The 11,726-nt window shown below is 40.6% G+C and overlaps 1 protein-coding gene across 1 annotated transcript; it reads right to left on the reverse strand.

Moving 5' to 3' along the window:
- Positions 1–1,609: 1,609 nt before the first annotated feature.
- Positions 1,610–10,291, reverse strand: MYL3 (myosin, light chain 3, alkali; ventricular, skeletal, slow; the record flags this gene model as incomplete). The annotated part of the gene is made up of 5 exons (XM_010194761.1): positions 1,610–1,638; positions 2,126–2,203; positions 4,101–4,274; positions 5,077–5,226; positions 10,264–10,291. Coding segments are annotated over 5 exons (459 nt in total), but the record flags the coding sequence as incomplete, so codon positions are not given.
- Between the last annotated feature and the right edge of the window lie 1,435 nt (positions 10,292–11,726).

An 11,726-nucleotide genomic window follows, 5' to 3' on the forward strand; every position in this document is an offset into this window, starting at 1 on the left:
AGCAGTGCAACAGGGAGTGGAAGATGCCACCTCTGAATGACGCCCATCATGGCTCATTGGCAAATCAGTGGCATATTGGTTCTCCATGAGTCAGAAGCTCTCAGTTCCCTTTCCAAACCCATCATAAGCAAAGACACTCTTGCTGGCTCTTATGCTGCAGCTCCCAATGCTGTGCCAGCTTTACAGCTTGCCACTGCTCATTTGCCTTCTTCAGTGGCAGATGTTGCTTTAGGTGGCTAGAAAGACTTTTGGCATTGGGATGGGAATTTCCCACGGCAGTGGATTTAGAATGGAGTTAAGGATTAAAAAATATCTCTAAACAACAAGTAAGGATCACGCTAGCTGTGGGATTACCCACTATGGCTGTGGGCCAATCTAGATTTTTGGAATTAAAAATTGGGAGCCAGTGTTGGAAAACTGAGTGCAGGTTCAAAGATAAATGCCTTTAAGAAAGAAAACTGCACCATAATAATAATAATAAAGTCATCTTTTTTAACCAGTTTACATTTTGTTCAATTATGTCTTGGAAGAAAAGTCCCAAAGACCTGGATGTGACTTCTGCTTAATTCTCTCCCTGGGGTGCCAGTGAATATAATCAAAAGTCACCACACAGCAGACAGGTCTCAGTGGGCTGGAATAATGTCAGCTTCAAAAGTAAAACAAAACCAGGCCTGGTCAGGACAGAGCATAAAAATAAAGCAAAGCAGAAGGAAAAAAAAACCCCACCTAACAAACAAACCCCAAAACAACCAGAACAAATCTAAAGAAAGCCACTGCTTTTCCCAGTCTATCATACACTTTGCAGAATAGATGGAGTTGGTTAACTCTCAGATCAGACCTTCCCCAAGAGCTGAACAGAGATAAATAATGGTGAATGCCAGTTGAAAACAGTGGGCACCTTTTCCAGGAATACAAAAGTAAGTGATGACCGAGAAATACTGGAAGTGAAGTTCAACTCATTTGCAATGGTGAGACAGAGATACCCTTAATGGCACTGTGGTTTGGAGAACATTACTGCATAAAGCCAGAAGATCTGTTGGACAAAGCTCATGTCTTTTCCTGGAAGACCAACCCATTTGCCAGGAGGCATTGGGAGCCAGATTTATGGAAGGCCAATAATTATCTTCCAAGTGTAGGTTCAGCAACACAGGCATGCATTACTCCTTCTTATCTACTTTTTCTCGTGTTTTTTGCTCACTCGTTCTCTCATCAGCTCAATTTTATCTCTCTACCTCTTGAGGAGAAGTCTAGGAGCAAGGACTTGTAAGTGGACATGAAAAATACACACCCTTTGAAGTTTTCAGTCAATCACAAATGAATGAGCACATGTTCTTTGGAAACCAAATCCCTTGAGGATATGGACTTATGTTGGACTTCTAAAATAAAGGTGTCCAGATTTACCAGGCAATTGTGGAAAGGTAATTTATTTTCTGTGCACTAGATAGGATGAAGAAAACCTTTCACTCATTCTTGTCCTACTTCCTTGCACAGCCTGCTGAGAATATTCACTCTCTTTGATTAATCCCTTACAAATTCTTCAAGCTTATCTCAGACGCCAAAACCAAAATAATAGGATATGCAAAGAGGACAGAAGAGACTCACCTGGCCTTCAGTTAGCCATGATATGTTTCACAAAAGCTGGAAATAAGAGAAAGAGAAGGGTCATTTATCAATTCCCTTTCACTGGAATAGGATTCATAGGACACCAAGAAGGATGATAAGGATAACATGTTTTGCTGAGTTTTTGAAGGAAAAATTAATTATTTTCTGTAAGGAAGTCTCAAAAGAAATTCAGATTTCTTTTTGAGAGGACGAGGATTAGTGGGAGTAGGTAGAGAAAATAATACAAGTTTGTTTTAGTTTTTTTTAAAGTCAAACTAAATGAGAATATACAGCCCCACTTTCTGAAAGGGCCATGGCCATTCAGCTATGGAAAATACAAGTAAACTTCAACAGATGGGGTGTATGAGGTGGATTATAGACACTGAATTGGTCTAAAATTTGGAAAAACATGTATCCTGATCTTTAAGAGTTGGATATTGTACAGGTTTGAACTTTCTTAGGATAATTGAGACAAAGCCTTCAAGCACATGACCACTGCTGAGACTCAAGTGGCCATACCTACCCTCGTAGTTGATACAGCCATTGGCATCTTCCTGACCAGCCATTAGCTTATCGACTTCCTCTTCAGTCAATCTCTCGCCTGAGTGGAAAGCAAAATACCTGTTTAGTACATGAACCCTTTTTAAAGACTTTACAAAGCACAGTTCAAAGTATCCAAGAATAAAAAAAAAAGAGAGAGTGAGAGAGGAGGGGGAGATTCTCTCCTCAGTTTAATTTGTGGTGCTGACTGCTGGGAAAGCACTTTTGAACTTGCAAACTGAGAAAATTTGATCTGAAAACCAGAAAAGCAGAATAAATATGGAAACCCACATGATATTATGTTCACATACTCATTCTTCTAAGAATAAGCTTTCTCTAAGTGCCAAATCTTGAAGGTTTTAGTCACTTTTTAACCAAGTCCTCACTAAGCACACTCAGTAGAGTTACTATCTAGTTTGCCTCTGAGTTTGAGGTTCAGAAAGATTTCAAGATCAAACTTAAGATCTCTGATTTGGATCAGTGATCCATTCCATTTAATTCAATTATCTAAATATTAGATGCCTATTTGCCTGTAAGGCTTCATTCTGGTTAAGCAGAGGTCAACCTAATCCACCTTCTTATTCTGATATTAGGCACTGATTTTAGTGTGAGATCCAATGAGTTCCAGAAAAGCAAGGGAGAAATTTGAGGATGATTTCATCTGAAATCATAGAAATGAAAAGAAAGTAAAATGCATTGCATGTGTCCTGCTCCTCATGTTGTTCCACTTTTCCATCACAGAGTTCTGGCAAACAGGAACAAGTCCTTAGCTGACGTGAACCTGGGAAAATTACACTGATTCTTTGAAAATTAAACAGAAAAACGTGCTAACTTACAGAATATTTGGCCATGGCTAGGATTTGGCCAGTATTTAGAGATGTCACTCTAAACAGAACTGTTAATTCTTCAAATTTAAATACTTTCTATTAGTGCTTGAAAATCAGACATTGCCACATTGATCTGGGTTACTGGAAATAGAAGGGTAATACAAAACTATTTCTTATAGCACTGTGATGCTCACAAAACTGCCCACAGTGGTTTCATTGTCCCAGGTAAGGTTAGATAAGGAAACAATCCTGACCCCATGGGGTTGTTTTGTCATCACTGAATTTGGTCCCCAAATCAATTCCATAGCATCAGTGATAAAAATGATAATAGCATTGAGGTTTTTTCTGATACCCTGTGCCATAAACACAGATGGATGTGTCATTGAATGTAAACCCCTGGGCATAACAGGCTTGGCTTTTTGAATTGATATCCCAGATCAAAACCCATCATTGTAATCCTTTGACCTAAATCAAATATTTTTTGGAAAGGCTTATCCTTTTTTAAAAAAATAGTGGACAAATGCACTTAGCAAAGGCTGATTTTGAGAAATGCTCATTGAATTCAGATGACAACATGTCAGTGCCTTCTAATCCAAATTGGAAACCTGTCATTATGTTACAGCCAAATTTTCTGTCCTGCACTTATTCTTCTGTCATCATTCTCTGTGAAAAACTGAGCTTCTCAAGTAAAAATTTGAGAGGACAGAGAAATATCGATCCCTCTTTAAAAAACAGTATCTTTTCATTAAAGAGACACTTCTGCTAAAACGATGACTGACAAAAAAGTGCTTCATCTTCAAACTTTTCTTGAAGGTGCAGAAAAATGGAGATAAATATTAAAGGAATACATAGAGTTTTCAATGTTTGGATATTTTAATGGTGATAGAACTATAGTATTTATTGGAACAATAGAAAACACTAGAAAGAAAGAAGGAAAGACAAATATTTGAGCTGTAGGTCAGAGATTTTTAGTTTCATTATTAAAGAGGGTTTTTTTAGTCTTATAACTGAGGACAGTGTGATGCCTTAAGTCTTTCCCAGACGTTTTCCTCATAAAGGTTACCCCTAATAATACAAGCTGTATGGGAAAAACCTCAGTGATGAAGCAGCATGAAGAAAGGTTGACTTTACCCAGCGTAGCCAAAACGTGACGAAGTTCAGCCCCCATCACTGTTCCATTCCCCTCCTTGTCAAACACACGCAGACCCTCCACGAAGTCCTCATAGGTGCCTGTGTCTTTTGTCTTGGCAATATGCTGGAGCATGGGTAGGAAGGTCTCAAAGTCAATCATCTTGGAGTTCATCTCTACGAAAACACCAATGGAAAGGAAAGTTTTGGTGGGTTCTGGGAGAGTTGAGGACTAACCAGGGACATCCACCATGGGTAGGTGATGAGGGTAGCAGAACTGTGACAATAAACGCCAGCTAAAGGGGAGAGAACATTTCTAAGCACACAATTTAAAATTTAAGAGCACAGAAATTTTTTAAGTACAGGTGTACACAGAATGTATAGAGTGGGAAAGAGGTCTAGCGAATAGAGAAATATGACTTTTTAACAGATAGATAGACAGATAATTGTCAGTTCCATCTCTAATCGAAGGAGAGGATAGAAGAGTAATCTAGAAAACGTCTCAATGTAGGTCTGAGAGAGATTTCCTTTGTTCTCAAGAGATATCCCATGTAGGATGAATGTTGAAGGCAGATATTTCTGCAGTCATTACAGACCTTCTAACACGTACTTTTGCAGAACAAGCTGTGCCCTCACAACCAGTCTATCCTTTTGTTTCTTTGGATTTCTTCAAAATATCTGCATTTTTAATAAGCACGAGTGAATGCCTGTCATTAAAACAATTTTAAAAGACAAAAACTTGGCATTGTCAAAACATAGATGCACAGGGCCATTAAATTAATTCATTCTTCTAAATTTGAGACAATTATATTGACCGCAAGATCATTTTTCCCTCATTTACTTTTCTGCTAGAGATTTGCAGTGGCTGTTGATATCCTTTGTTATTTCACAATTAATCTTTCCATCAGAAAATGGAAATGCTTCACGAATAATTCTTGGAATTATCTTTTTCAAAACAAACACAGACAAGGACACCAACCTTCTGGTTTGGGTCTGCCAAGCACTTTCATGACCTCAGCCTGGGTTGGGTTCTGCCCCAAAGCTCTCAAGACATCTCCACATTGTGCATATGTGATTTTCATCTCAGATTTAGGAGTCCGATCAAAGAGTGAGAACGCTTCCTTAAATTCTGGAAGACAAAAAGATGAAAAGGAATGCATACCATGCTCCCTCAGATAAAGCCAGAGCAAGCGTAGACTTTCCCCCTAACTAACTCTGTCTGACCCTTTTATTTTGTAGTTTGGGAACAAATTTGATGAGCTTCGTTGTTGCTGTTATCTGCAATGTTTGTGTTCCTCGTCCCCTGCATTTTCCGGTTCAATCAGGGAAAGGTCAAATGCTCTTCTCATGGTATTTCTGTCTCAACTAACATCAGGAAGTGCAGAAAACCTTATAGAAATGGTTGGCCTTGAGCTTTTCAGCTCATCAGGGGCACTCAGGATGGTACAGAATTCAATAGCATTTCTGCTCATTAGCTAGCTGGATGTTGTATTTATACACTTAGAGAGCACTGACACAGCCCACTGAGATAAAGGAGTACCTCTATTAGCAGGTAACAAGATATGCTGTGATAACAGGACTTGGTGGTACTGGTGGATGGAAAGCTGGTCAGGCAATAACAATGTGCGTTTGCAGCCCGAAAGGCCAACTGTATCCTGGGCTGCATTAAAAAAAGCATAGTCAGCAGGGCGAGTTGTGGATTCTACCCCTCTACTTTGCTACTGTGTCCAGCTCTGGAGCCCTCAGTACAAGCAGGACATGGAGCTGTTAGAGTGAGCCCAGAAGAGGCCAAAAAAAATTATCTGGGAGCTGGAGTACCTCTACTATGAGGACAGGCTGAGGGAGCTGGGGTTGTTCAGCCCAGGGAGTCGGTCATGTTTTTAAACTAAGGGAGGGTAGATATAGGCTGGGTATAAGGAAGAAATTTTTTATAATAAGAGTGGTGAAACGCTGGCGCAGGTTGCCCAGAGAGGTGGTAGAGACCCCATCCCTGGAAATATTTAAGGTCAAGTTTGACGAGGCTCTGAGCAACCTGACCCAATTGAGGTTGTCCATGCTCACTGCTGGAGGGTTTGGCTAGATGACCTTTAAAGGTCCCTTCCAACCCAAACCGTTCTATGATTCTATAAACTGCTGGAATTATCACATAACAAACAGTCTATTGGTGAAGGAAGGTGAAGTTAAAAACCTTACAATTGGTCAACTGTTGCATTTAACATTGTGAAGGAGCAGATCTACAAGGACACACTGTTTTCTTTTTTCTATCACCCAGTCCAATTGCATCTGGAGAAGCAATGTTTGGTGTGCCATCAGCTATCAATACCAGGCCAGATCAGATGTGTGGAGATGCAATCATTCCCTCCAGCTGTTTCATATCTACCTACTTTCCCCTGTGCACCCATGCAGAGTCCTTCCCCTTGCAAGACAGCCAGCCCCCCTCCACTACACCCTTGTGAACGTATCCTCATGTCTTCTCTTTATTTCTGGCTGAAGAGAGTCCCTCACCTCTATGAGCAGCATTGTCTTGACAATAGCACTCCCATGAGAGAGGGTCCCTGTTCTATCACTAATTTGGAGTCAGTGTGGTATCCCAGAGGAGACTTTCCAGTAGCCTCTTACTACTGGAGCTGCAGACACATCACAGAGACAGAGGAGCATCTCAGGGCACAGACAACAGTAACAGGCTGTTATCCTTTAATTAGCACACTGCATAGTGCTCATTTTATGAGTGATCACAAATATCCCTTTGGCATTTTGGCTGTGAATGCCTGAATCCCTTGTCCTGCTGTTACTCTTCTGTATATGTTTCTCTTCTACTCTCCAAACACAGTAAGGTTATCTTTTTTCCCTAGATCCTGACTCATTCAACCATTCAGCCATGTACTCTGCAAGACGGATTTTCTCCATCTTTCCCTTCTCAGTCCCTTCTCCTACTCATTGTTCCCCTTTTCTTTATTCTCTTTTGCTTATTTCCCTCTCTCCTTTCCTCTTCTAATGTTGTGGTTTTGCCTCTCCTCCTTTCTCCCTCCCTTTTAATTTTTACCATTCCACTCATATCTTACACATTTCCTTCCTCATCCAACACTTTCAAATAGTGATACATTTGCTCATTTTGAACTAATTAACACTCCCCTTGTTTTCTCTTTTGCATTCTCATCTTTGCTCTCTCTTTCTCTTTCTCCCTGCCTCTCTCTCCTGGATCTTTGCCTCCTCCATCACCGGTTGGAGCCCAGTCTCATCGGCAGCCCAGACTCCAGCAGAGGGCAATAGTGGATTTTCATGGACTCCTTGCTGACAGCGAAAGGGGGCTGGAGCCCCACTAACATCTCTTTCCTTTCCTGAGGGTCTCAGCAGCTGAGGTGGATGAGTTACCAGGACATCCCTGAACTTCTCATCTACCTGCTGCTTTACCTACTCCCTGAGACCAATTGCCTGAGTACCCTTCATGCCACCTCTGAAAGGTTCACAATTCATCAGAGTTACTGACAGTTTACATTTCTCTCTCTTTTTTTTCTTTTCTTTTCTTTTCTTTTTTTTTCTTTTAAATTTAAAATGAGACGTAACCGTCTCTCACCAGAGCCTTGGCCTGTGGGTTTGGAACCCCCTTTTTGTCAATATACAGAAGCAGTCTTTTTTTTTAAATTTTATTTACATTTGCGTTTGCTGGCTTAATGCAAGTTTCCATCAAAGCAATGAAACCACCATGGCTATGGTCCCCTTTGTCCTCCTGGTAGCCATTAAACCACAGGCAGGAGCAGTGTGTATTTTCATATGCCTAATTGCTACCTATCTTCTCATTTTGAATAGCTCATATTCTCTTTTCAGCAATTTAGGGGTCTGAAGAAGGCACAAATCCAGTTTTATAAATACACATTGCCACAGCAGATGAATTTCACTTGCCTTTGAGACAGGAGGACATGTAAAGATGGGTGTGTTACACATGGCTTCATCCACAGACCATCCTCTTTCTGAGAGTAATATTTTGGGGGCTAATATAATGTATCCTTGCTAGGAAGTAAGTCTGGTGCAACAAAGTCTTTACCTCAGCAAGAGCAAGAGGTTCAGAGTATCCTAGAAGATAGGGTTGGAAAAGACCTTGAGATGCTGCATTGTTTGTTTCTCCTTCACCACCTCAATTCAGAATCAGGTAGCAGAAAATCAGTTGGGTGATAGGCTGAAAACCAGTAATATCTAACACATTGGTTGGACTTCCTATTTATCTAGTTTCAGCTGACAAATGGGGAAGCATCTAGTCTCACTGAAATACCTAGTTCAACAGAGAGAGTGATTATTATACATTGGAGATCTATTAAAAAAGAAATCAAACAACACACATAAAGCTTTGACAGGTTATCTTGACCTTCTGATGACTTCCTGAAAGAGGAAATTTGACAGAATTAACATACAGCATGGGGATGAAAAAGAACCCAGAACCAAACAAGTGCACCTGAAACCCAGAAGAAAAGGAGAGCTGGAAATCTTGGAAAGTTGAGAGGGTGAGGAGAGAATGGGAAGGAGAAAACAAATCAAAAGGATGTCTTAATCTAGAGCTCCTCTAAGTTCCAACTCTCAAGTCATGCCAACAGCCAGTATAAGAGCTATAAATCATGGCAAGTGGTGCTTGCTTTCTAACCTATGCTTTTAACATAAAACAGTCTCAAGAACTGGAATGTCGATTGTCCACTTTCCTAAACTGGTGGCACATTTCTTGCCAAGGTTTTGACATGAGCAAACTAGTACAGAGGAACAATCCAGGGGCAAACGTGCCATAGATACAGTTCTACACCTGAAGCATCTAAGCTCTACCAAGGAGTGAATATAACTCTGATATGCTCTTGTAGCGGATGTGGAGGTCTCATAGCCTTTCTCTCATAGATGATGTTATCTGCTTCCTGTCCCATGGCTTTCCCTTTGGTATTCAAGGACATCCTATGTCATAAGTCTGTTCTCTGAAGAGACTTCTTCTTCTCCCATTTCTTGATAAAGTCTCTAGAGCTAATTTTTCTCAGAACTACAGGGAGAGTAGCAAGACATAGGAACTAGGTGGGTTCTCTGTAATCCCGAAAACGTTAACTGATAGAAGATTCAGATATTGTGTGCTGCTGGTATAGTTCAGAGGTTTGCGACACAGAATTGTGCCTCTCCTATGGGTTCTCCCATTACTTTAGGACTCAGAAAGGCGCAGGTTTCCCAGAAATTAGCAGTTGCATCCAATTATGTGTTATTTTCGACCTGTTATTAGAAAACAGAAAATAAAGCCATTAAGGGGGTTTGAAAATACCAGGGTAATGTTGGAAGTGTGTGGCAAAGCTTCAACGACTAAGGCATTGTGGCATTTGGTTCCAGTTCAGAAAATCCTTCCTTCTCTACCTCTCCAATCAGCCTGTGATTTTTTTCTTCATCTAATTAACTCATTTTCCGATGCCATCTTTCATAGGCTCTATCAAATTCTGCCAAGTGTTTAAAGACCAATGCAAAATTCTGCCAGATGTTTGACTCCAACTATCAATTATCGCTTTAAGTAAAAAGCAGGCTGGTAGTTGAGAAAAAAAAAGGGACAGCTGCAGTGGTAGCGTTCCCAGGACTTCATGCATGAAGTTTCAGTATCAGTTTCTTGGGTTGGGACAAGGGGTTCAGAAACTAATGCTGATGTTCTACTTTGAAATAAAAAAGCCCCACCATCGCTGTCTTAATTTGCTGGTTTCTGGAGAGATGTCACAAAAATGTAGCACATTAAATTCTGATTGAATACAGGGAGAATTTCTCATAAGTATGGTTGGGAGACTTTCTCTTGAAAAGACTGGTATTTTCTTAGTGGGTTTTCTTAAAGAAAAAGTATATATTTGGACTGAGGTTTTGAGAGTGTATTTGGGGTTTTTTTGCTTTTTTTATTTGGTTTTGCCTCATTGTCAGAGAAAATGATGCTTTCTTTAATGAAATAAGTATCTAATCTGCATGAGGCATGACTTTCCCCCTTTTCTCTTGACCAACTCAACAGAGGATTTGAAGAATGGACAGAACAGGAGCAAAGCCATGAATTAAAGCATGGGAGCCAACTTCCTTCTCAAGGGAGCTCTGATACCACACCCATGTCCACCCCTGCACTTTCCAGCACCTCCTAGTGTTGGTAGTTACTGTGAACAGAAGAGAAACACATCTTCCTCACCTTCAATCTGATCAGGGGTGAATTCAACCTGGAAGACACAAAGAATAAAAGCCAGATTAAAAACAGAAAATTGAAGAAAATAAGACCACTGGATTAGTCTCTGTGTTATGGTTCTGGGTGCTTATGAGGTCCATGAAAAATACTGCCCCATAAATGAAATAAAATAGTTTTAATGAGCTGGTAGATTCTTCTTTTTTCCTCCTCCACCTTACCTATTCAACAGCCTTGAATTTAGGACCTCTGCTCCCAGTACAAGGCTTCCCATTCCCTTTGTCCTTTCTTCTGCTGCTCCTGTGTCCCTGCTGTAGTCTCTTTCTCTATCCCAAGTGATTCTCACCACTGACATCTTCTCTAGATATGATTATGGTAGCACCATGGTAAATCCCAGGCTACTTCACTGAAAGAGTTTTATCTGTAGGCAGTTATGGATCTCCTATCCATAGTCTGTTCCAGCAGAAGAACTAGGGGGTATAAATGAATCTGGCATGAATCAAACTCAAAGGAAAGTGAAGGTTCTTTGTTCTTACAGCCGAATTGTGGGAAGCTGGTCATGGGATACTGTGGATGTTCACAGCCTACATGTGTATAAGAGGTCACAGGATCACTTCCTGGGAAAGAAAGAAATTTCTGTACATTATCAAAGGTGAGATGCAACATGACACATCCCTTCATCATCTACTTGGGATTTTCATAATATTAAAGGGTGGTGTTGCTGTCACTCCCCAGCTCTCCAGCCAGGATGGCTGTGACATGGCAGAGCATGACAACACCAACATCTTTATTCCACCCAGGGCTCAGTGGACAGCTCCCAGCTGCTTTTCTGTCTCCAGAAACCCTTAGCAGCTCAAGGAGCTCTAACTTTTATAGGAAAAAAATGAAGGTATATACAGACAGCCAAAATACCATAGGTCTTACCAGTGCCCTGCCTATCTCTCCCTACCATACTATTCCTGAGCATCTTCTGGCTTAGGAGAAGGAAGAACCAGAAAACATCTGGTGGATTTGAAAGGCAGGACTTATCACAAGCCCTGCAATTGTTGAAAATTGGGTCACTATTTTTCTGTCTGCCCTGTTCAGTCCTTATCTGAACTAGTTCATTCAGAGGATTACCACTTTGTTTGCAATTCTCAGTCATGATTTGCCTTGAATGAAATCCAATTAATAAAATAGTTACCTAAGTGGCAGCCAAGAGGCTGTCTGGAAGGAAGCATTTAAGGAATGCAAGGAAAAGAGCCCACAAAAGAATAACAATGCTTTTCCCTTTCCTAACACATGGAAGGGTCCAACCACATCTTTGTCATGAAGATTATAATCATCTAGATTGGGTCATATCCCAGATCCACATACCTTAGTTTAATTAGAAATAAATACCCATCGGGGAACACATTCATACAGGTGTATTATCAGCAGCAGCCTTATGCCCAGTGTGTCTAATTATATCAAGCTTTGAGAATTTGACTGAA

The sequence above is a fragment of the Mesitornis unicolor genome, unplaced genomic scaffold, assembly GCF_000695765.1.
Source record: "Mesitornis unicolor isolate BGI_N332 unplaced genomic scaffold, ASM69576v1 scaffold12201, whole genome shotgun sequence".
In the NCBI taxonomy this organism is placed as follows: Eukaryota; Metazoa; Chordata; class Aves; order Mesitornithiformes; family Mesitornithidae; genus Mesitornis; species Mesitornis unicolor.